This window comes from Neovison vison, chromosome 4 (assembly GCF_020171115.1).
Source record: "Neovison vison isolate M4711 chromosome 4, ASM_NN_V1, whole genome shotgun sequence".
Classification (NCBI taxonomy): Eukaryota; Metazoa; Chordata; class Mammalia; order Carnivora; family Mustelidae; genus Neogale; species Neogale vison.
In genome coordinates, this window is record NC_058094.1 from 3,204,144 (window position 1) to 3,227,072 (window position 22,929).

The window sequence follows — 22,929 nt, forward strand, 5'->3', positions numbered from 1 at the left end:
AAATTAAGAAAATGGTCTGTTTACCCGTGTATGAACCACACCCAGTTCTCCGCTGTTGCGTGTTTTCACCTGGCGTCACTTCCTTTCAGCCTAAAGAACATCTGTTACTGTTCCTGTGCAGGTGTGCCCATGAGGGGATGAATTCTTCTAGCACCTTTGGAAATCTACAAATGTGTTCATTTCCTTCTTATTTTGCAAGATATTTTTGCTGGATATAGAATTCTAAATTTACATTTCCCCCCCAACTCTTTAAAGTTGTCATTATATTACCTTTTTTTTTTTTTTTTTAAGATTTTATTTGTTTATTTGACAGAGAGAGATCACAAGTAGGCAGAGAGGCAGGCAGAGAGAGAGATGGGGAAGCAAGCTCCCTGCTGAGCAGAGAGCCCGATTCGGGGCTCGATCCCAGGACCCTGGGATCATGACCTGACCCGAAGGCAGAGGTTTAACCCACCGAGCCACTCAGGTGCCCTCATTATATTACCTTTTAATCATCATTTCTTCTGGTGAATTTTGAGTTTATTTTACTTCACCTATATGTAATTTGCCATTTTTCTTGTGGATATTTTCTGTTTTAATTTTGCTTTTCAGCATTTTGATTCTGATGTGTACAAGTGTGATTTTCTTTGTATTTTTCCTTCTTGGGGTTCATTAGAGTTTTTCTGGATTTGTGTGCTAATTATCTTTCATGAAATTTGGGTGAAATGTTGGCTATCATTTCTTAAAATATTTTTTCTGCCCCGTTTTCTCCTCTATGGGATTGCAGTTACGTGTATCTTGGGCCATTTTTATATTGTCATTGAAACTGTGATTTTTAAAAAAGTCTTTTTCCTCTCCGTTTTCAGTTTGGATAATCCTTATTGATCTGTCTTCAAGATCTCTTTACCCTCTCTGCTTTTTTTTGTTGTTGTATCTAGTCTTGTATGGTAATCCTCTAATACTTGGCATTTAGATGCTGTACTTCTCAGTTCTAGGTTTTGCATTTGGTTCTTTTTCATAGTTTATGTTCTCTGCTGAGACTCCCCATCTGTTCACTCCTTGTCCCCATCTTCTTCTTAATGACCTCGAGAGTGCTTACAGTTAGTAGCGCATGAATCACAGCGTCCTTGTCCGCTCTTTACAACATATGGCTCTTTTCAGGATCTGTTTCTATCGACAGGTTTTTCCTTTGGTTACTAACATCACCCTTTTTGCTTATTTACACACACAGTAAATTTTTGCCATTCCTGAACCTTATATATGTTACATTGAGGGAGTCTGGCTGTTGCTTCTCTGGTACCTTGCTCCACATATTCCTGCCTTTTTTGCAGATCCAGACTCTGCCCCCATCTCTCCAGTGCAATGAGACTGCGGCTCTCCGGTGCTCCTTTCCCCCCATGCTATAGTTTGGAAACTGCTCCCAGGCCAAGTGGATATGTGGCTTACCTCATGAATTCTCCATGCCTCATTAGTCAGTCTTAAAGCTGCCTGTTTCAGTGCCAGAATTAGCTGTCCTCTATTTTCTCTAGTTTTGTAGTGAAGGTAGAAGGATAAGTCCAGTACTAATTACTTTGTCATGGTCAGAAACAGAATTCTCAGTTGCAATTTGCAAACTCAGATTGGTTGCCCAGTTTGTGCTGGTGCCGTACGAAGTGCTCTTTGCTCCCGTATTTTTTTCCTGATTACAGTCTTTTTAAGAGAAAGAATGGGGGATTCATTTCCCTTATCTATAAAACTAAACAGTTTGGGTATTTACCCCAAAGATACAGATGTAGTGAAACAAAGGGGCACGTGTACCCCAGTGTTCATAGCAGCAATGCCCACAGTAGCCAAACAGCGGAAGGATTGGAGATGCCCTTCAACAGATGAATGGATAAAGAAGATGTGGTCCATAGACGCACTGGGACGTTACTCAGCCATCAGAAAGGATGAATGTCTACCATTTACATCGACGGGTATGGAACTGAAGGGTATTATGCTAAGTGAAATAAGTCAGACAGAAAGACAATTAGCATAGCGGAAAGGAATCAGAGAGGGAGACCAAACCATGAGAACTCTTGACTCTGGGAAACAAACTGAGGGTTGCCGGAGGGGAGATGGCTGGGGGATGGGGTCACTGGGTGATGGGCGTGAAAGAAGGCACGTGATTGGTGAGCACTGGGTGTTATATGTAACTAATGAATCATTGAACACTGTGTCTGAAATTAATGATGTACTTTTTGTTGGCTAATTGGATTTAAATTTAAAAAAACAAAACAAAACTACTATCTTAATGAAAAAAAAAAAAACAAAAAACCTGAACACTTGGATTTGCCCAGTGTGACCAATATGCATTGGTCCAGGCTCCTTATTTTTAAGTTTTTTAGGTAGACTCCATGCCCAGTGTAGGGCTTGAACTCATAATCCTGACATTTAGCGCGAGTTGTGTGCACTACCAGCTGAGCCCGCCCAGGGTCCCAGGCCAGATTCTTCAGAAGGTGATTTAGTGGCAGTATTAAAATAAAGAGGGCGCGTGCCTTTTGATCCGCCGGGTCTGCTGCTGAGTGTCTGTCCCAAAGAGACAGCACGTGACAATGACATGAGAACCTTGAAAATACACACTTAGGAAAAACACATGTCTCTGGAGAAAAACGTTGGGGACAGCTGGTTTCAGCAGCTTCTTCAGTGACGGTCTTCCAGTTGGAAGCGCTGAGACTGTCCCCGTGGCCGTGGCCGATGCCGAGCTTCCCTGAGCCAGACGCTTGTGTGGGCCTGTGATTGAGATGTACTCTGAGAGGCGGGGGCGGCACGGAGAAGCCGCACATCTTCTGGGCTTTTGATGGTGTGACGGCAGTTGGCTCCTTTCAAACAAGATTGGGGGGTATCGGTTTATTTCATGTCATTTTATTTTTTCGTGAAGGAGACATGGCTCGGGCTTTGTCATCCGGCAACAGAAAAAGGCTGTTGGGGATTAAGATTGGATATCTTTACCTGAGTGTACTGCCACATCCTTGTCATTCCATCGACAAGGTTCTAGAGTGACCCAGTTACCCACAGTGACATCTGCTCATCAGGAATGGGTCTGTATTGTGGCACTGCCTCTGAGGGCCTAGGCCGTCAGTGGTGTTTTGCCTCAGTGGTGCCTCTCTACTTCACAATCCTCCTACTTGTGGTCCATATATTCTTTTTTTTTTTCTTTTTCTTTTTAATTAAATTTATTTTCAGCATAACAGTATTCATTATTTTTTCACCACACCCAGTGCTCCATGCAAGCCGTGCCCTCTCTAATACCCCCCACCTGGTTCCCCCAACCTCCCACCCCCCGCCCCCTTCAAAACCCTCAGATTGTTTTTCAGAGTCCATAGTCTCTCATGGTTCACCTCCCCTTCCAATTTCCCCCAACTCCCTTCTCCTCTCCATCTCCCCTTGTCTTCCATGCTATTTGTTATGCTCCACAAATAAGTGAAACCATATGATAATTGACTCTCTCTGCTTGACTGATTTCACTCAGCATCATCTCTTCCAGTCCCGTCCATGTTGCTACAAAAGTTGGGTATTCATCCTTTCTGATGGAGGCATAATACTCCATAGTGTATATGGACCACATCTTCCTTATCCATTCATCCGTTGAAGGGCATCTTGGTTCTTTCCACAGTTTGGTGACCGTGGCCATTGCTGCTATGAACATTGGGGTACAGATGGCCCTTCTTTTCACGACATCTGTATCTTTGGGGTAAATACCCAGGAGTGCAATTGCAGGGTCATAGTCATCCATGCTAGAAGAAAGTACTCAATTGCCTCCTGGGAAAAGCAGAAATAATGTGACTTCCTTGCTTGCAACAAAATTGAAGAAAACCTTTGGGACGACAGGTATATTAAAAATAGCTTTAAAAAGTGATAGAGATGAAGAAATACATAGGTATCTGCAGAATAGAGTTCAGAATGACTAAATTGATAATTATGTGTTTCCAAAGAGAGTGAACAGGTAGAGCAGAGAGAAGTAGAAGAGGAGGCTCTCATGTCAAGGCAACATGAAAATCTCACAAGAACCAGCGTGATGATGGTTCTGTAATCCTCATGCCTCATTTTGCCATTGTAATCAGTATATCTTGACAAAAATCTAAAATGTAAACCTTGTGCCATGTGGAGATAATAAAATGTACCTAACTTGTCACGCCACCAAATGTAACCCTAATTATAAATATAACTTGTATTAGAATAACAACTTTTTTTAATAATTTTAAAAAAATAATAAAATAAAGTGACCCAGTGTTTGGAAATTCCCTCAAGTCAAACAGTAAGTAATAAAGATGGGGTTGGAGCTGCATTTCTGTGGCCACGGCCAGCCCACTTGCTAGCATGCCTGCTTCTCCCCTGGGTTTTGAGCCAGGCTGGGAACTGCGGCCTAGTGAGATGTGTGAGCGTTCAGGAGTCTTTATTTCACTGTGACTCGTGATGGACTCTGGCTAAGGTCCAATCTCAAAATTGTTATCCATCAAAATAGCATAGAAAGATGTTGCAAGTAAAGTTCTCCTGTTACCAAAACACACCTGCTGGCACTCTGGGTTAATCCCTCCCTCTCCCAACTCTGCCGACAGCCTGACCAGCCACATTTATGAAACCCCCACTTGTGAGGTGGGTACTGTGCCAGCGGGGGTGCAGCGTGGGCAAGAGAGACACAGCCCGTGCCCTTCGTGCGGTAGAGAGTCCCACCGGCATCTGGTGGTCCTCGGAGGCCGAGCTGCTGCTGGAGGGAGCCTCTGGATGGATCAGGAAGACAGAGAAAGCACAGAGCTCACTGCGCTTCGTCCCCTGCGAGTGACAGGCAAGACAGTCCTTAACATCCCATCTCCTTAACCTGTTTCTCCTTCCACGCTACAGCCTCTGTTGCAGCAAGGACAGTGTCTTAACTCTGAGTTCCCAAAACCTTGTGCAGTGCACATGGTAGATGGTAGTAAGTTCAACCCTGAAACTTTGGTGCAATGCTGAGCGAAAACTGCCGTCCATATCCTATGTGACACGTCACCGTGAGTTCTTGCTAGTGTGCCCTCCATCTCGGGCCACACCCTCCGTCACCGTGCACCACCAAGTGGCTGCTGTGGGAGGGACTCAGTATAAGGCGAGGTGCCTCTTCTCCAGACGCTTCCGTATCACTGTGGGCACAGAGATGGTCTCACAGAGTAGCCAGAGCACAGCACCGGGCCGGGGTGTGTGGGCCTTGCCGCCGGCACTGGGAAACCTTGGCAGTGGTCAGAATTAGAGCACTCTGCTCAGAGCACGGCAGGCAAGATGGCTCCTTGCCCTCTGACCATCCTGTCCTTCTTGTTCCTCTCCAGCTCTGTCAAGAGAACACTGCAGGGGTGAGCCCTCTGCGGGGTGGGGGTGGGCAGGGGGGTACAGTGTGGCTGGGCTGTTTGTGGCCTGCTGTTTACCTCGGGCACTGCCCTCTGGAGGGGTCCCTTGGTCAGGATTTTTGAGGACAGTCCGTACATTAAAGTGAAAATAGTATGTGTATGTATCCTTTCTTCTAAGTATTTATCCCAAAGAGAGATGTACGAGGATGTCTCACATTGTGATGGAAAGAAAGAGAAGCCATCCCCATGTCAGTCAGTCAGGAGGGATGGTTAAGTGAGTTCTGCGTAGTAGCACATAGCTGTAGACGAGAGACAGTGTAGACGAGAGACAGTGTAGACGGGAGACACTGTAGACGGGAGACATTGTAGACGGGAGACACTGTAGGCAACAGTGACACAGCGCTCCCAGTCCGGAGCGCAGACAGCCAGGTTGGAAGTGGTTGGTTAATATGAGTCAGAGCACGTGATACAATAATGTGTCTCTTTCTATACTTGATGGCTATTTTGTATCTAGTGACAAGGGCCCTGTCTCAGAGACACTTAGAGGGAACACAGCAAGCTCCAGGCCACGTGTTTGATGCCATATGTCTGAAAAAGAATGATACATTGTATTTCTTTTTATGTACCTGGGTATTTCTGTAAATGCACAGATTTGAAAATGAACAGATCACTTCCAAGAAAGGCTTGAGATGAGGAGGTGGTCCAGGCAGATTTCCGGCATTATCTGTATTTGAAATTGACAGTGAAGATGTCATAAAACGCAAAACCTGTGTAGTTAGGAATCAAGAAAAGATTGCCGAGCACACGACAGCGGGGGGCAGGAATCTTTCGCAGGCTCCCCACTGAGTGCCGGACTTGATCTCACAAGCCTGAGATCATGACCTGACCCAGAATCAAGAGTGGGCTGCTTAACTAACTGAGTCCCTCGGGGGCCCCAAGACTGCATTTTTTTTTTTTAAGAGAAAACTTGCCCAGAATTATGGCACAAGGATTAAAAAGCAAATAGGGAGTGTGCCAGCCTGTTTGGCTCAGCAAACATGTTCCAGATACTGCCAGGCGGTCTCGCATCTTGCTGCTGGCACTTAGTAGCATGTGGCTGCGTGTGGCTGCATCCTTGGACATCAGTGGCGAGGACAGAGGCCACCTCTGAGGCGGTGTGAGGGCTGAGTGGGTTGTGCGTGTGTTGTGTCTGGCAGACATTTTACTACGGGGACCATTCTGTAAGAGACGAGCCCATTAGGGGTCTGCAGAGTGAGCACAGATCGTCTTTAGGGGCTGTTGCCTTCTGAGTGATGTCAGGAGCATAGCCCCAAGTTTATGCTCAGTCGGGGTGTCTGTCCCGTGAGCCAGACTCATATAGTCCAGGACCAGACACAGTAGGAAGGCGGGCTTGAACACGGGGACCCAAGTCGCACATCCCCAGGTGGCTCCGCTGAGAAGTGTTCCAGCCGTTGCCAAGGAGCAGCTAGCTAGTCAAGTCGGGTCCCTGGGACTCGTGTTTAATGGGGGCAGACCTACCCCTGAGGCATCAGACAGTCGTGGAGATGGACCGCGGTGACGGTTGCACAGCAGCGTGAACATCCCTCGTGCTGCCGAGCCATGCGTGTAACAAGGATGGAAATGGCAAGTTGTTTTTTGTTTTGTTAGTGTTTTTTGGTTTCTTGCTTGTTTCATTTTGTTTTTGTTTTTGTTTTTGTTTTTGTTTTTGTTTTTGTGGGAAGCAAAGCCAAGTTCATTGAGGGATAGCACAAAGCTCCCCAAGAGGGAGGAGAGCTGAGAAGGTGGTCCTGACCCGGCAAGTTGTATGCTCCTCTGTTTCCCGCTGTTAGAACACAGAGAGAGACCGAGAAGCAGGAAGGAAGGAAGGTGAGTCACCGGCAAGCCAGAGGGAGCTGGTCCGTGTTAATGAGGGAAGGGACTTGGTGTTTTACAGTGAGTGGGCGTCCTGTCCTCGAAATGAAGTGGTACCGTCCCTGTGGATGTTTTGCCCAGATCGTACAAGGTGACAGCCCCTTCCCTGCCGTCAGAGTCAGCCACTGAGGTGTGGGAGGGAGCAGAACGGGGGATAATTGGGGTCTTCTCTCGTCTGTGTGGTGACCAAGGTTCTGGACGACTGGTCCCCCACACAGGGCTCCTTGGTAGCATGTCAGGATGACTCACTCCCGCAATGGCTGAACAGCTTCCTTCTTTACCCAAATATTTACTGAGCCCCGGCTGTGCGCCACACTCGGCCAGGCGCTGGCAGTTCGGAGCGCACAGGGTGTGACTCCGGCCACAGAAGAGCCCACTGTTCGGTACGTAAGTGGCGCTGGCGTGCCAGGTGTTGGATTCAATATAGGGTAGCAAGCATTCGTAGAGACCAAAGATTCACGTGGCTCGGGCTTCAACCGAGGGCTGCGAATACTGGATCCTTGTCCCTTCCCTCACGGCCCTGCAGCATGAGACTGGGCTTCCTGGGTTTCAGGAATGATCAGCCGTGCCCACGAGCTCCTCCCCTGCCCCACCATCTGCCCAAGAGTGCAAACAGATGAATGAGTGAGTGAGTGAGTGAATGAACAGAGACTCGGTACTGGGGGCAAGCGTGTGCGTGCGTTTATGTGTGTTCATGGATGTCCACGGTGTGCGGGGTCCTGCAGTTCCACAGATAGAAAGGCAGGGACTCTGCACCTGCCTGCAGGTTTGTCTGGGTTTTCAACAAGCATAGCACTAAGGTCCACCAGTAAGGGGTTTTCCTCTTTACAGTCCTTCTCCGTTCTTACCCTTCTGTGGTGCCTGTGGTCTGTGGCCCAGCTTTGGATGTGAATCTTGGAATGCTCCACCAGATGAAGGGCATTCTCATCTGTTCCTAGTTTGCTAACTTAAAAAAAAAAAAAATAGTGAACGTGTGTTGAATTTTAGTCATGCTTTTCCTACATCTTTGAGGTAATCATAATTAAAAACCTTTTTACGTTTTGATTTTTTTTAATATTTTATTTTTATTTATTTGACAGAGAGAGATCACAAGTAGGCAGAGAGGCAGGCAGAGAGAGAAGGAAGCAGGCTCCCTGCTGAGCAGAGAGCCCGATGCGGGACTCGATCCCAGGACCCTGAGATCATGACCTGAGCCGAAGGCAGTGGCTTAACCCACTGAGCCACCCAGGTGCCCCTACATTTTGATTTTTAAAACATAAATTTATTGAGATACATTTATATACAACAAAACGCATCCCTTTTTAGTTTTGAGTTAGTGAGCTTTAAAAACCTGTGCCTATGGCACACCTGGGTGGCTCATTGGGTTAAAGCCTCTGCCTTCGGCTCAGGTCATGGTCTCTGGGACCCCGCATTGGGCTCTCTGCTCAGCGGGGAACCTGCTTCCCCCCCCACCCCCGCCTGCTTCTGCCTACTTGCGATCTCTCTCTGTCAAATAAATAAATAAAATCTTAAAAAAAAAAAAAAAAGTGCATACCCGTGGAACAGCCACCTTGATCGAGGTGTGGGACGTTCTGACTCCCCCAGAACTCCTCCCTGCCCCTTTCAGCGAGTTCCCCATCCCTTGTCTGGAGGCGACCAGGGACGTGCCTTCGAGAGAGTCTCCTACAAACGTAATCTTGCGGTAGTGCCGTTTGGTCTCATTCTCCTTCCCGGCATATTTCCAGTCCGCAGCCGGCATGTTGGCACTGGCAGTGCCCACGAGGTCCCGTCGTAACCTTGGGCCCTGATTCGTCTCTCCACCAACTGACGGACATATGAGCGGGTTCCAGTGTGGGACTGTGACACACGTTTGCATTCGAGCATTGACATAGTTGTGTGTCTTCCCTTCTCTTCTGTGACTGCTGGGTTACGAGGTGGCATGGTGAATGGACACTGACCTTTCTGAGAAGCGGCCAGCTTCCCCCCCCAGAGTGGCTGGGCTGTTGCACGGCTCACAGCAGCCCCGGGCGGATCCGTGGAGCAGGCTGGCCTTCACCCGGCCGGTCTGGGTGGTCTGTCGCGGTGGACCCCGCGGGTGTGAGTGTTTTCCTCTTGCCCAAGGAGGAACGTCTTTCCGTGCACTTACTGGCCATTTCCGTAGCAGCTTTTTCAATGTGTCTGTTCTTGGCCTTGCCCACTGTTTAAGGTTCGCTTGTTTGTCTTACTGAGTTACGAGAATTTTTAAAACACACTGTGCGTGCGTGTCCTCTGTCAGACACCTGTGTGTGTTTCTCGAATATTTACTCCTGATGTCTTGTCTTGTCTTTTTTGTAACTGTAGCTTTTAAAGAGTGAAAGTTTTAATTTTGATGACGTTTTTGAATTTATTTTTATTTTCTTTTTTATTTTCTCGCAGTTCATACTGTTTGTATTCTAAGAAATCTCTGTCTGTCCCCAGGGTCATTAGAGATTTTTTTCTCCTGGGTTTTCTTCCAGACATGTTGCAGCTGTAGATTTTTATGTGACGTGTGTCATACGGTTTGTGTTGGTTACTTTTGTCTCATTGGGTCCGACCTTTCATTCCTGAATGGACTCGTGTCATTTTTCACAAGTCGCTGGACTCAGCTTGTTAATACAGTGGACCCTGGACAGCATGGCTTGAACTGCACATGTCCACTTACATGTGGGATTTTGTTTTTGTTTTTGTTTTTTCAATAAATGCGGTACTGAAAGTAATCGTATTTTCTTTTCCTCATGATTTTCTTAATGACATTTTCTTCTCTCTGGCTCACTTTATTGTAAGAATACAGCCTACAGTATAGACAGTATACGAAATGCGTGCTGACCGGCCTCGATCCGCGGTCGGTCGGTAGCCGCCGTGCGCAGGTACGTCGGGGAGGGCCGCGCTGCCCGTGCGGGTTGTGGGGAGGGTCGGCGCCCCGCCCCGGTCACCTGCACTTCGTTTCTCCATCCGTGTCCATTGGTGACATGAGCCCGTGGTCCTCTGTCTTCTGCCCAGGATACACTTGAGTCAGTCAGACGGCTTGCTCTTCAGGTGTGCGTGGAACTGTCCATACGGCTGTCTGGAATTGAGTGGACAGGGACTCCTTGACCGAGAAGAGGGGGTCTTCAACGCTTGGAGAGTGGTGGTCTGGAAACCACCGCTCTCTGATGATGGCCCAGAGCAGTATGTGGAGATGCGGAGAGAGACTGCACGGTGGCTACAGGGCCGGGCCGGCAAGGACACACTATCGTCTCCCATAGGAGTCAGAGGCCTGGTGCGTTCTTGGTGGAACCGTCAGAGAAGATGCCCAAAGGCTCTTTTTGCCCCAGGGATCACTTAGGGGCCTGGTGTTGGGGCAGGGTTGGCCAGATCCCTGGAGACTGAGCTGCCAGGACTAGCACGGTTGAAGGTCAGCTGGGCAAAAGCTGGTCTGAATAAGGAAAGCCTTCGTAGGCCAGCTGTCCTCATATTCTGGCAAAGGAATGGAATGAATTCTTGCTTCCTGAGAGATGACCAAAGCCCTGTCCCAGAGAAAGATCCTTAGAACTAGGCGAGTTCAGACCCCCTCTCCCTGAGGGCAGGGTCTTGGATGTCCTCCTCTTCCTCCCTCATCCGGCTGCCGCAGTCGCCCTCGTTCCCACATCCCACGAGCTGCTGACGGCGACTCAGATGTGGAGCCCATCCCAGGCCGGTATCACGGCCTTTCCTGTCTATTGTATGAGGCTTTGTGTGAAAGAAGAGTCAGGTATTTGGGGAGTTAAAGCAGAAGGCCTCAGAATCACCCTGAAATGCCTACAGAGGGTGCTGAATGGGGCGCTTTGGGAGGAAGCCTGGGGTGGGGCGTCGCTCTCCCCTGAGAATGAGCCGGCAGGACATCTGAGCTGTCTCTGGCCATTCGGTGTGTTTCTGCGCGTCTTTCTGCTGTGGACGGCGAGGCACAGTGGGAAGGGGGGCCCACAGGTCAGTGCTTCCAGAGCCCCGCAACAGAGGGGTTCCTGTGTGTTCGCGGGATTCTGCCACTATGAAGCCCGGGGAACGCGCGGCACCGGCATCTGAGTCCCGTCGCAACAAAGACCCTGTTTCGTGCTCATGGCCATGCAGGTCATGACCGTCCTCTTGGGTCAGGCTGCCGCCGGCTTTAAGGCGAGGTTAGGGTGTTTGTTCTGGGGCCCAGACCGAAAGGGTAGTGGCACCCAGGGTGCATGCTTACAGCCGATTCCAGGAGCACCGAAGGCCAAGCCAGTCACACAGACCTCGGGAACACGGCACGGGGTGTCTTTGGACTTTGCAGAGACAGAGCAAGAGCACGGCCAAGCCAGCCCCCCCGCGTCGACTGGGGAGGGGTGGGGTCCGCTCTCGCGGGAGGTCCTGGAGAGTGTCCTGCAAGTCACCCGCAGAGCACGTGGTGTCCGGACCCCCAGCTTGGGGAACGGGACCCCCAGGAAGTTGAGGGCGCGTGTGTCCTGTGGCAGGCGCCGGGCGTGGGACGCGCTCCCGTGTCCGAGTGGCCAAGGGCGCGTCCGCCCACCGGGGTCCGCACAGGACAGTGTTGAGAGTCGTCGCGCTGGAAGGAGCCACAGGTCTTACCAAGTCGCTCACAGACCGGCGCTAGAGGACCGTCGTCCTTGCGCGCGTTTCTCTGATCTTATTGACATTTTGCCTGAATTCTGTCCTGTTTCAGGGAGATAGTGGAACATATGGTCCAGCACTTTAAAACACAGATCTTCGGGGATCGGAAACCAGTGTTTGATGGAAGAAAGAATCTGTACACAGCAATGCCCCTTCCGATCGGGAGGGATAAGGTACGTTTATGGGCGTGAGTTTGGGTCAGACGATGTGCAGTGAAGTAGAATTCAAACGTGTTGTCACCTGCTCAGTCACCTGGGAGGAAGGGGTGGCCGGTTCTGGTGTTTCACCCTGAGACCTGGAGAAACGTCCTTCCCTGTGTTGTGCTCTCCTGGGTCGGGGGCTTGGCCAGGTGCAGAGGCAGGAGCCAAGGGCTTTGCGGAGCTGCACGCAACAGCCCGCACACGCAGGCGCGCGCCCTCGGACCGGGGCCCAGGTCGCATGGCGGGACTGTAGAGACCCGTGGACAGCACGTTTGTGGGGCCAGGATGTGTGTGACGGCTGCGGTGGGACCCAGTGGCAGCCAGTGTTCTCCTGCCTGATAATCACGGATCATTAATCACCACAGACCCTGCTTGCATGAAAATGTCACCTTTTCTGATTGTCTTTGTTGTCACGGCTTTACTTGAAGAGTCATACGATTTCTGCCTAGAAGTTGTCGCTTCCTGGCACGTCTTCCAACAACTGGGCTGGTCTGGGATGGTAACGGGTCGTGGTTATTAATAGAAGAAGAGTAAAGCTCAGGTCAGACACGAGCTTCACGCAGACTCTAGAAACAGCACAGCAGAGAAACAACCTGACGACTTACTGCTCCCAGCGAGAGCGGTAAAGACGAGATTGCCTTTGAGAACGACCCGCCCAGTTAGCGGCTCCAGCCCCCGCGTCCCTGGGAGGGAGGGCAGCTCGGCGCTTAGAGACGCAAGCTGCTGGCCAGCAAGTTGCGGGTTCCCCATGGGCATTACATGGTTTTGCTTTTCTGTTTTTTTGTTAATCTTGATGTGACTCAGCTCCTTGCGCACGTCTGACTTGCCGGGAGAGTGGGGGGTTTTGGCGCCCGGCAGTGCCACTTGGACTTGGCCGTGCTCTGATACCCGAGAAGTACGTAACGGCAGGGGGAGGCTGCGCGGTGATAAGGACTCCTTGCCAGCTGGTCTCAGGGGGACCCCGAGATAAAAGTGGGCATGGCAGGGCTGGCCAACACTGACATTCTGAATTCGAGGGCGTCCTGGGACCCTTTGCCTGTCCGTGGAGTTGGGATTGTGCCTTGTGAAGAAACCTGCTGGTGCGTTTGGAATGTATTGATTGTGAAGTTTTTAATTTGCACATTTGTTTTTGTTTAAAGTCGCATAAGAAAAAAAGCAGAAGGAGTTTATTCACAGTTTATCTGTACACATTTATAATTAGACACTAGGCGGGGCATAGCAACATTTCTCCTTCAGAAGGGGTGGGGGAGCCCTACAGCGTTCGGATTTAAAACGTGTTGCTGCAGAGGTGGACCAGGCTCTGGGGTGAATCGGGCCTCGCGTTGCCCTGTCCCAGGGGTGGGACCTGGGCTGAGACATCTTAAAGCCCTGAGTGCTGTGTCTATGAAAGAGAGATGTACACAGCATCCGCCTCCCGGGGTTCCTGTGAGGACTCTACGAGCCCCGCCGGGAGCAGGATCTCCCCTAGTGATGAGCTGCCTGTGGCCCTGATGCCCAGCCGGGGGGAATGGGAGTCTGCATTTCTAAGAAGCAGCCTTGCGTGATGCCCTTATGGCTGGTCCCGGATCGAACTTTGAGCCGTCAGGGTGTCAAGTCACAAGGACGACACACCCAGCAGAGACGGGTATGTGGTTGGCGGTCTGAGAGGTCGGGGCGCGTCCTCCACGCTCTCTCCTGTGGGTTCAGCCATGAGCAGGGAGACCCTGCCCCAGGCCACTGCTGCGTGTCATTTTTCAGTTTCTGCCCAACTGCTGGGATACCTGGACGTTAATCTCTTCTGTGTGAGCGTGGATACGACGTGGCCCTTTTCCGGCTCCACGTACTCACTCTTGTAGCAAATTGTCTCTTGTTGTTTTCTTTTACTCTTTTTTTTTTTTTTTTTTTGTAAAGTGTTTTTCTTTGTGCAGTGAGCACTTCTGTAGTCAGAGATAACCCTTTACTGCACCTTCGCCTGCGTCTGTGGGCAGCCAGAGGGGGCTGCGGGGGCCCCGTCCAGGTCTGCGCACAAGGCATGGCCCGTGGCCCTTACTGGCAACGGCAGCGCCTGTAATGCAGCCTTCCCCGGGCTCAGTCGCCCACGCTCCGTAACTCCAGCCCTTGTGGGGGGCCGGTGCCGCGGCCAGGGCAGCCCCTCACAAGTGAGAAGCCGAGACTGAGGAAGTTGTCAGAGTTGATCCACTTTGGGGTTAACTCCCAGGCCCACTTCGCAGTAACAGCGTGATTTGCGAGATCAGAATCTGTGTCATTCATTCCCATCACCGGGTCTGGCCTTAGGCCCCTCTCCGGGTCTTCAGCTTCTGGTGGCTCCCGTCGCCCTCTGTTTATTCAGGGAAAGCAGGAGTGTCTGCTTCCTAGAAGGCAGTGACACGCCAGGCCAGGAGCACAGCTCCCCGCCGGGAAGGAAGGACACACGTGCGCAGGACGCATGGCTTGTGCTCCCACCTGCTCCGCGCTGGGCCCCACATCCGGCGGGGGCGGTGAGCGCAAGCCTGCTGACCTGAGCAGGTGCTGGGGTTTCTGCGCTGGCTCCGAGGCTCAGGAGGGTTGAGGGCAGAGCCCGTGGAGGCGGGGAGCCATCCGGCAGGTCCCTTCCTTGGGCAGCGTCCGGGTGAAGGGTCAGCCCTTCTGCTCTTTGGGGCTGTTGTGCTTCTCAGGGCTGGGGGTCCCTCCTGTCAAGCCATGGTGCCTGTCCCCGCACCGAGAAGCCAGCTGGCCTGGGTCTGAGGTGCTGAGCAGGTGCAGCTAACAGCTGGTGGAGTAGCCCCTTGCTGTCCCTGTGGTCCCCCTGGGGAGGGTGACCGAGTCCCCACACCCCTCGAAGATGAATGAGGAAGGACTGCGATTTTGTCCAAAGTGATTGGGAGGGACAGGTGGCTTTCTGAGGAGACTGGCCACTGGTGGTCACAGAGGGCCTTCCGTATCAGCTCCCTGCACACAGCTCACCCACAATGGGACCTGCATGGCCCGCAGGGTGGCCACGCAGGCTCCGTGGGAGGCGGCCAGCCCCAGGGCTCTGCCTGGGCTGCCTCTTTTCCCGGAACAGGTGTCAGTGAGTTCACGGGGCCCGGCCTCACGACAGTCACGCTGTAGACGAGAGCACGCTTGCTTCCTCCATCCAGTTTTTCTCTGTTGCTTCTTGTGGGGCGTGGGGCCAGCAGGGGTCTCTCCCCAGGGCAGCTCGGACTCTGTTGGCCCAGCGACTTGGAGAGTGTGGCTTTGGTCTATCTGGAGAGGTTGAATTTCACAGCAGGCTCCCCCTTCTCCAGGCCAGGGTGCAGCCAGGGAGCCCGACGGAGCCACCTGCCCCAGCAGGCCCTGGAAGGTCCCAGAGCCAGGAGCCCCTGCGTCCCCCCACCTCCAGCCAGTGGCCTTGGGCTGCTGTGTCTTTGGGTCCGAGAGCTGCGACTTGTTCAGAAATTGAAGTATCCTGGTGCGTGGACGGACTCTGCCGGCTGGCGGCCCAGACCGAAAGAGGATGTCCTCAGGCTTGAATCACAGCTGGAGGCCAACGCTGCCCTGTCCTGTGAAGCCGTCTCTGTCCCGGAAGCTGTCACATAGGCCTGCTGGCCAGCCTCTTGAGGCACCGAGCCCAGCAGAGACTCACGGGGCCTGGACCTCGTTCTGCCTCGTGTGGGGCCAAGAGGAGGCCGGGCTGGAACCCACTGCAACATGGTCGAAGTGTCTTTTGCTGAAGGAACATACGGCCACCTGCCCCGCCCCCGCTGGGTCATAGAGGCCTCTCCCCAGCTTTATGGAAGTATAATCGGCAGATGAAACTGCTTGTATTTAAAGTCTGGGATGATGCGATATGTCTGTACGTTGTGGAATGATCACCACAATTAAGTTGTAATTAACATGTTCATCACCTCGTGTAATTACTGCTTTTTAACTTTTTTTCACATTTTCTTAATTGACATGGCAAAATGGTATGGCGGTGCCTTTCTTGCAAAGAAAAGTTGGGTTTGTTTATCTGAAGGCCTCATTACTTCCTAAAAACCTCATTTGTGCTTGAGGCCAGATTCTCCTCTCCTTAAGGACAGGCTCTCCCCCCGCTGAGCCCCGGCGTGGCTCTTCCCGTGGTAGCTGCCGGTCGCAGTCCTGCAGGAGCGGAGTGGAGGGGCGCTGGGCAGGCTCAGACTGCCGTTTTCGGCGGCAGTGTGGTGGACACGCCCGTGACCGTGGTTTCAGGTGTACGACAAAGCACTTGGACAGCTGCGTGCGTTACGAAATGCTCCCCGTGACGATCGTGGTCGCCGCACAGCGTCCTGAACGGGACTGACCGCACTCCCGGGGCTGTGCCGGGCGCCCCCCGGACAGACTTCGCTGCCCGGACGCGTGCACCCCGTCCTCCCCTCATTCGTTTTGCCCCGCCCCCCACCCCTCCCCTCCCATGACCACTGGTTTGTTCTCGGGATTTACAAAAGTCTTCCTGTTTTTCTGTTTGTTCGTTTTGTTTTTTAAATTCCAGATATAAATGAAATCATGTGGTGTTTGTCTGTTTCACTTGGCATGATGTGCTCTGGGGCCCGCCCGCGGTGTCGCAGAGGGCAAGCCGCCCTGCTCCGTGACGACCGAGCCCTGTCGGTCACACGCAGCCCGCGCCCTGCGTCGGCCGGTGCCCGTGCTGCCCTCCCGCGTGGCTGTTGGAGAGAACGCTGTGGCCCGTGCAGGGACACCCGTGTTTCTTCCGGTCCGTGTTTCCGTTTTCCCGGGCGCGTCTCCCGTAGTGGCGTTGCCGGGTCGCATCACGCGGGAACTCCTGCCGTCCACTCTTTGAGGACCCTCCATGCTGTGTCCCGCGGCGGCTGCGTTCCTGCCAGCAGTGCCCAGCATGGCCCGTTTCTCCGCGTCCTCGCCAACACTTTCTATTTGTACCGTTTGGATTCCGGCCATTGGGACACGCGTGAGGTGACAGCTCATCGTGGTCCTAGTCTTCGGTTTTAGCAGCCGTAACCTCTATCATTTCCTTCTGGAAGGGTCCCTGCCACACTGTCTTTCTGTGGCTTGGTGCAGCCACTCGCTGCTCTGTCCTGAGGTCCGTGGGCCCGCAGGCGTCTCTTCTCTGTCTCGGCTGTCCCCGCGCTGGGCTGTGGGCCACGGCTGGGGAGTGGCTGCAGGCGTGGCAGCACTCCGAGCGCTGCTGGGCGGGTGTCCTCCGGGACACGGGCATGCAGGTGACTTCAGTGCACGGGATTGGCTTGCGACTCTCGGTTCTAGTGACTCTGACTGTTGTGAGTGCGTGAGGGGAGGCGCTCCTTGGGAGCGGGGAGTGGCCTGCAGCCTGTCGGGCGGCCTGGTGCGGCCCCCACCCTTCCCCTGGATGGAGCTCCTAGGCCAGAGTTTGGAGTTTGCGCGGCCCCCGCAGGGGTAGGGCATTGCAGGCAGGCGGTGGGGTGGACCCTCTTCCTTCCGGGACTTGCGGGCTTGGGGGGCCCGGGGAGACGCATCTGTGTCGTGCTGCCCCCAAGGGTGACAGGCCCTGGTAGCATGGGGAGCGGGTTGGACCTTCAGTTTGAGCCTCTGTATATTAGTGTATAAGAAGTGGTGAATCATGTCTCCTCTACTGGGATCTTTGGATGTTTAAGGATAAAGTAGATAGAATCCGTGACCTGTCAAATTAGACGTGCCATAAATACTAGTTTCAGGATTCAGAATGTTTGATCCCCGGGTGGGGTCTGTGTTGGCCGTATGTTGGGGACGTGCTCCGATGACCGGCCAGTGAGATGCGGGAGCGGGAGTGATGGAGCAGAGGTGGGTCCGGGCGCTCGAGGAGCCGGGCAGGGGTGGGGTGAGGGGGGTGAGGGGTGTGAAGCGAGGGGTGCTTCACAGCCGGGCGGAGGCTGTCTGCTTCAGGGAGTGGGTCACTGGGGCAGGCTCCCGACCTCTGTCAGGATGCCAGTCGCTGGCCACACGTGACCGTGTCAGTGTGGATTCAGGAAAAGTTAACAAGCTGGAAACTCAGTCCCTCGGCCACACTGTCCACGTTTCAAGTGCTCAGCGGCCGCATTGGGGCAGTGGCTGGCGTCCTGGGAGGCACCAGAAGAGACTGTTTCCGCTACCACAGCACAGTCTTCGGACAGAGCTGGGGGAGACCGTTGAGCACCGTTGTGGCAAGCGTTCTGAGGCTTGGCCGAGCGTTTTAATTTCTTCCCAGGGGAATTTGATGGGTCTCGTAGTTGAAGCTGTTTTTCTCCACATATTTTGTTCCTGGAGGTGCTGGTGCCCTTGGGATCAGCTGGTCTCGGAGAACAGCACCGGGAACATTGGCGGGGAAGAGCCCGGCACGGGTCCCTGCCACCCGCATTCCCTGTTCAGAGACCGATGTTCCCACATTTCGTTGTGACCCTGTTTGGTTAGAGGAACGCGGAGGCTTCGCCGTAGGCGGGCGCAGACCCATCTGGAGTCGCGGGTGTTAGTGTTGGGCGGTTGGCTTTACCACACGTCTGTTCTGAGAAGGGGTTTGGTTCCTGATCTCTTCACTGCGAACTGAGCTTGTGGACTCTTAAGGGACCCAGAAAATGGGAACCCCCAGACCCACTGCGGCACCTTCAGTTCCACCAGGAAGCAACGCCCCAACCCCTGCCCGGTCTGCGGCGCCCCACACTGGTGGTGCCGCCTCAGGGCACGCCTCTCGCTGCCTCGCTCTGGGCTGCCTCTGTGTGCAGGGCCAGGCTGCGGTCCCTGGCCCCGCATCAGCCACAGCGCCCATGTGAGCCTGGTGGGGTAAAGGACGGGCTGAATTCCCCAGCCCAGCCATGTTCCAGAAGCTGCGTGAGTAACGCGTGCTCTGCCCGTCCCGGCAGGTGGAGCTGGAGGTCACGCTGCCCGGAGAAGGGAAGGACCGCATCTTCAAGGTGTCCATCAAGTGGGTGTCCTGCGTGAGCCTACAGGCGTTACACGATGCACTTTCGGGGCGGCTGCCCAGCGTCCCCTTTGAGACGATCCAGGCCCTGGATGTGGTCATGAGGCATTTGCCGTCCATGAGGTGAGGACCAAGGAAGCAGAGCGTCTGCCTCCGGCCCGGAGCGTGACCAGAAGGGGGCGAGGTCCTGTGCAGGGATGACTGGGATTTGGGAGTCGGGGTGGTGGTAGTTCCGGGTTTCTGTGATGAAGATCATTGCGGTACTAACATGAAACACTTTTAATATAAAAATCACCAGGGGCCCCTCGCCAGCTCAGTCAGTAGAGCATGTGACTCCTGATCTCAGGGCTGTGAGTTGGAGCCCCACGTTGGGCAGAGATTACTTTGAGGGGAAAAAAAAGAACTCACCAGAGTGCTCACCATTGGCCTGCCTGCCCGTCCTTGTGCTCACTTGTGCTCCTTCCCTTGCCGATACCGTGAGCGTGGTGTGTCCGTGGCGCCCACGCGTAGGACTGGGACTAGTAGGCTGATCCCAGTGCCCCACCTGGCAGTGTGCCCACCGCGCGGAGGCAGGGACTGTGAGCGACACGGTGCTTCGGACTGCTGGCTTATTCCACGGGGCGGCTCTTCTCCCACAGTCGGCTGCACTTGGGCTTCCCGGGACAGAGGGTGCATGGACGCTTGGAGGGCTCGTGCTCGACCCCGTGGCAGGGCTGCACTAGTCCCCGTGTCACAGCCTCAAGGAAGCCAGGCCACTTGGCCACGCGCAGACCTTGGGGTTCTGACCTGGGACCACCTGCTCGTTTTTTGTGTGGGGCACCCGCCAGGGCTTTGGGAACCATTTGAATGAACCAACGACCAGAGACACGAGTCCATGCTGACCTTAGAGCGACAAAGCTCTAAGATTTGAGGGGGGGGTGGAGCTCCCTTTGTTCTTTCGTAGTGAGAGAAGGTGGTCTGGGATGTCTTGTTGGATTTTAAAGGGACCCTGGGGTTCTTGGTCTCCAGACTTGGGTGGGGGGGACCAGATAGCTGGCAGGTGTCCCTCGTGCAGGGACCTTCCCCCGGCCCCCAGGATACAGTCTCTTTCTGCTCGGAGCTTCTTTCGGCAGGAAGGCAGGTGGGTGGGGATAAAAAAAAATCTGGAAAGGCAGTTCACAGTGTTGAATGCGTTCTTCAAACAAGTGGCAGAAATCACTGTGATTTTTGTTTTCTGAGTTTTGAATTAATTACCGTGTTACTTTTAGAATCAGGAGGAACATCTCCGTTCATTTTGGAGAAATAATAGAAAAAGTGGTAGGAATAACGTGTAAGGAAGAGAAAGGAGGAGAGAGAAAGGACCGTCTTCACAGTCTGGTGGATAGTGCAGCCCGGGGTGGATAACACGAGCCCCAAAAGACGCATCTTCCTTTTGGATCCTCTGTAAGGCGCGTCCCGGGGTCCAGGCATCACTGGCGCTGCAGCACTAAGGCGTCTGCCTCATGCACGGGGCCTCCTGCTCTCTGTGCCCTGGGGGCAGCGGGGCCCTGGAAGGCCTGCGGGTCTTCCCACATGTCCACCTCGCCGTCCCGCCTGGGAGGCCGCACCCCTCACCCCCCCACACACACACATTGAGCCCCTGCCCTGCAGAGAGGATGCGTGGAGCGGGGACTAGATGCTGGCCACAGCGGCCACTAGATGCTGGGTGTCATCTTCCAACACGGTCCTGGACAGTGCAGCCAGGCTCCCTGGGCCCGGGGCTGCTTCAGTCCGGCCACCTCGGGTGGACGCTCCTTCCAGCTGTCCCTGCAGTGCACTGCCCGAGAAAGACGTGACGTGCTGTGTGCAGAGAAGCCCTAGTCGATGAGCAGGGGAGGCTCAGAAGCACGAGCCAGAGCCAGGGACACACCGTGTGCCCTGGGGCCTGCGCGGCCAGAGCCTGTGCCTGGCGTTCGATGCCACGGGGGAGGAGCGGGAGACCCACTCGAGGGAGGAAGCCACTGAGGCCCTGGCTCTCCGAGGCTGTGCCTCCAGCAGTGTTCCTCAGGGTCCGCCACGGACACCTGCCACACGCCACTCGGGGACCTGGTTCGGTTCGGAGGAAACTGGCAGAACCGTGGGTGCCTGTGCGCGGGCCTGCTGTCTGTCACGACGAGCGGACTCGGCGTCCGCCTGTCCTGTCTGACCCCACGAGGGCTCTTGTTTCAGGTATACCCCTGTGGGCCGCTCCTTCTTCACGGCGTCCGAGGGCTGCTCCAACCCCCTTGGCGGGGGCCGGGAAGTGTGGTTTGGCTTCCATCAGTCCGTCCGACCTTCTCTTTGGAAAATGATGTTAAATATTGATGGTAAGCAAAGCCCCTGTCTTTGTCGTCAGCGGATGGGGTTGGAGCGTTGCCGAGGGGCTGAGATCCGGGGAAACGCCTGTGTGGCCGTTTCCAAACGTGGCCTCCGTCCGAGCTGCGGATGCCGTGTCACACGCGGCCTTCCTCTCCTGCTTGTGAGACGTGAACCTCAGAGCCGCCTGCAGGGCCCACTCCAGAGACGGAGGCTCTGGGTGCCGAGACGGGCCAGCGTCCCTGACTCACTCCCAGATCCCGCTGCCCGTGTCCAGCAGGCAGGGCTTCCCCGCGCCCGGCCCGCCCTCTGTCTCACCTTTTCATGCTGCTGCCTGGGGGGCGGGAGCGCCGGGTAGCTGGCTGGGGGCCGGCCTGCTCTGATGCCTCCCGGCTGGTCTCCTCCGGGTTCGGGGTGCGCTGCCCTCTCGGGAGTCTCAGGGCTGCATCACGTCAGGAACGGGAAACCTCAGACGGTCCCCGGTGGTGGCTCTTGGGGTCTGGCGGAGTTTCATCTTAAGGCTTTTGACTCTCAGAGGGCAGCTTTATCTTTGGGTCCCGGGCCGAAGGAGTATGGGGCGGCTCCTGCTCGCGCTGTCCCACCCACAAGGCCGCGAGGTGGACCCCGGGGATGGCGGGGAGCAGAGGCCAGGCGGCCGGCCTGCTGGGGACACACCTCACCTCACCCTTTGCTTTTCTTTTGTTCCCAACGACAGTCTCAGCAACTGCGTTTTATAAGGCACAGCCGGTAATCGAGTTTGTTTGTGAAGTTTTGGATTTTAAAAGTATTGAAGAACAACAGAAACCTCTGACAGATTCCCAAAGGGTCAAGTTTACCAAAGAAATCAAAGGTGGGTCCCTGTCTCGCACGTGTGGCCCTGACTCTCCCCCCTCGCTGCCCTTCCTGAGCTCCTGGTAGGGAGGAGGCGCTGAGCACGGTCAGCCGTCCGATGAATTCCCACAATTCATCATTCCCATGAGCCAAGCCATGTCACAGCTCGGGAACAGTGATGTTCTCAGTAAACGGCTCTCCGCAGAGGCGAGAGGCGCAGGTCGGTGACTGGTGGCCTTCACGTCCCTGGACTCCTGGACCAGAGAGCCCGTAGCGCACACTTCCGTGCCTTGTTGTCCTGCGGCCTCACATCCCCGGCAGCATCTGTCCCCACCCACCAGCTCACCCCTCGGGGAGACACAGCCCGGGTATGGTGGCCCAGCTCAGGCCCCTCTGGCCGGCTGGCACCTGTCACCCACACCCCTCCACACCTGTCCTCAGAGGGCTTTCGAAAGGCTGTCAGAAGTACCCGTTGCTAAAAATAATCCTGGAGAAAGCACAAAGTCTCTCCGAGCCAACGTAGTGACTTTTATCTTTAAGAACAGTGGCGAGCCGCTGGCCTTGGCATTTCTGGGGCAGAAGGTGGCCCTGGGGTGCGATGGGCCCCGCGCAGGGGTCCTCCCCTTGGGGCCAGTGTAGTCAAGCAGCTGCCCCAGACCACCTCCCCTCCTTGGGTCTGTGGGCGTGGCTCCCAGGACAGCTGGTGCTTGTGGGGGGTTGCTCCAGCCTGGGGTGGGTCTTGACCCTGAGGCCCGGCTGCTCTGTGTCCCCAGGTCTAAAGGTGGAGATAACGCACTGTGGGCAGATGAAGAGGAAGTACCGTGTCTGCAACGTGACCCGCCGGCCCGCCAGCCACCAAACGTAAACGGCCTTCCCTTCCCCGCAGATC

General features: G+C 54.3%; 1 protein-coding gene across 4 annotated transcripts in view; it reads left to right on the plus strand.

The window, feature by feature from the left end:
• The window catches only part of AGO2 (argonaute RISC catalytic component 2), a 95,872-nt gene that overhangs the window by 52,425 nt on the left and 20,518 nt on the right, over positions 1 to 22,929 (plus strand). For 3 of the 4 annotated variants that reach the window (XM_044244891.1, XM_044244888.1, XM_044244889.1), the window contains exons 3-7: positions 11,887 to 12,007; positions 18,838 to 19,019; positions 21,084 to 21,220; positions 21,925 to 22,059; positions 22,814 to 22,901. In XM_044244891.1, coding sequence (XP_044100826.1) covers positions 11,887 to 12,007; positions 18,838 to 19,019; positions 21,084 to 21,220; positions 21,925 to 22,059; positions 22,814 to 22,901 — 663 coding nt within the window. Of the gene's footprint in view, positions 1 to 7,011; positions 7,179 to 11,886; positions 12,008 to 18,837; positions 19,020 to 21,083; positions 21,221 to 21,924; positions 22,060 to 22,813; positions 22,902 to 22,929 lie in introns of those variants that run through there. The other variant, XM_044244890.1, reaches the window with a different exon arrangement.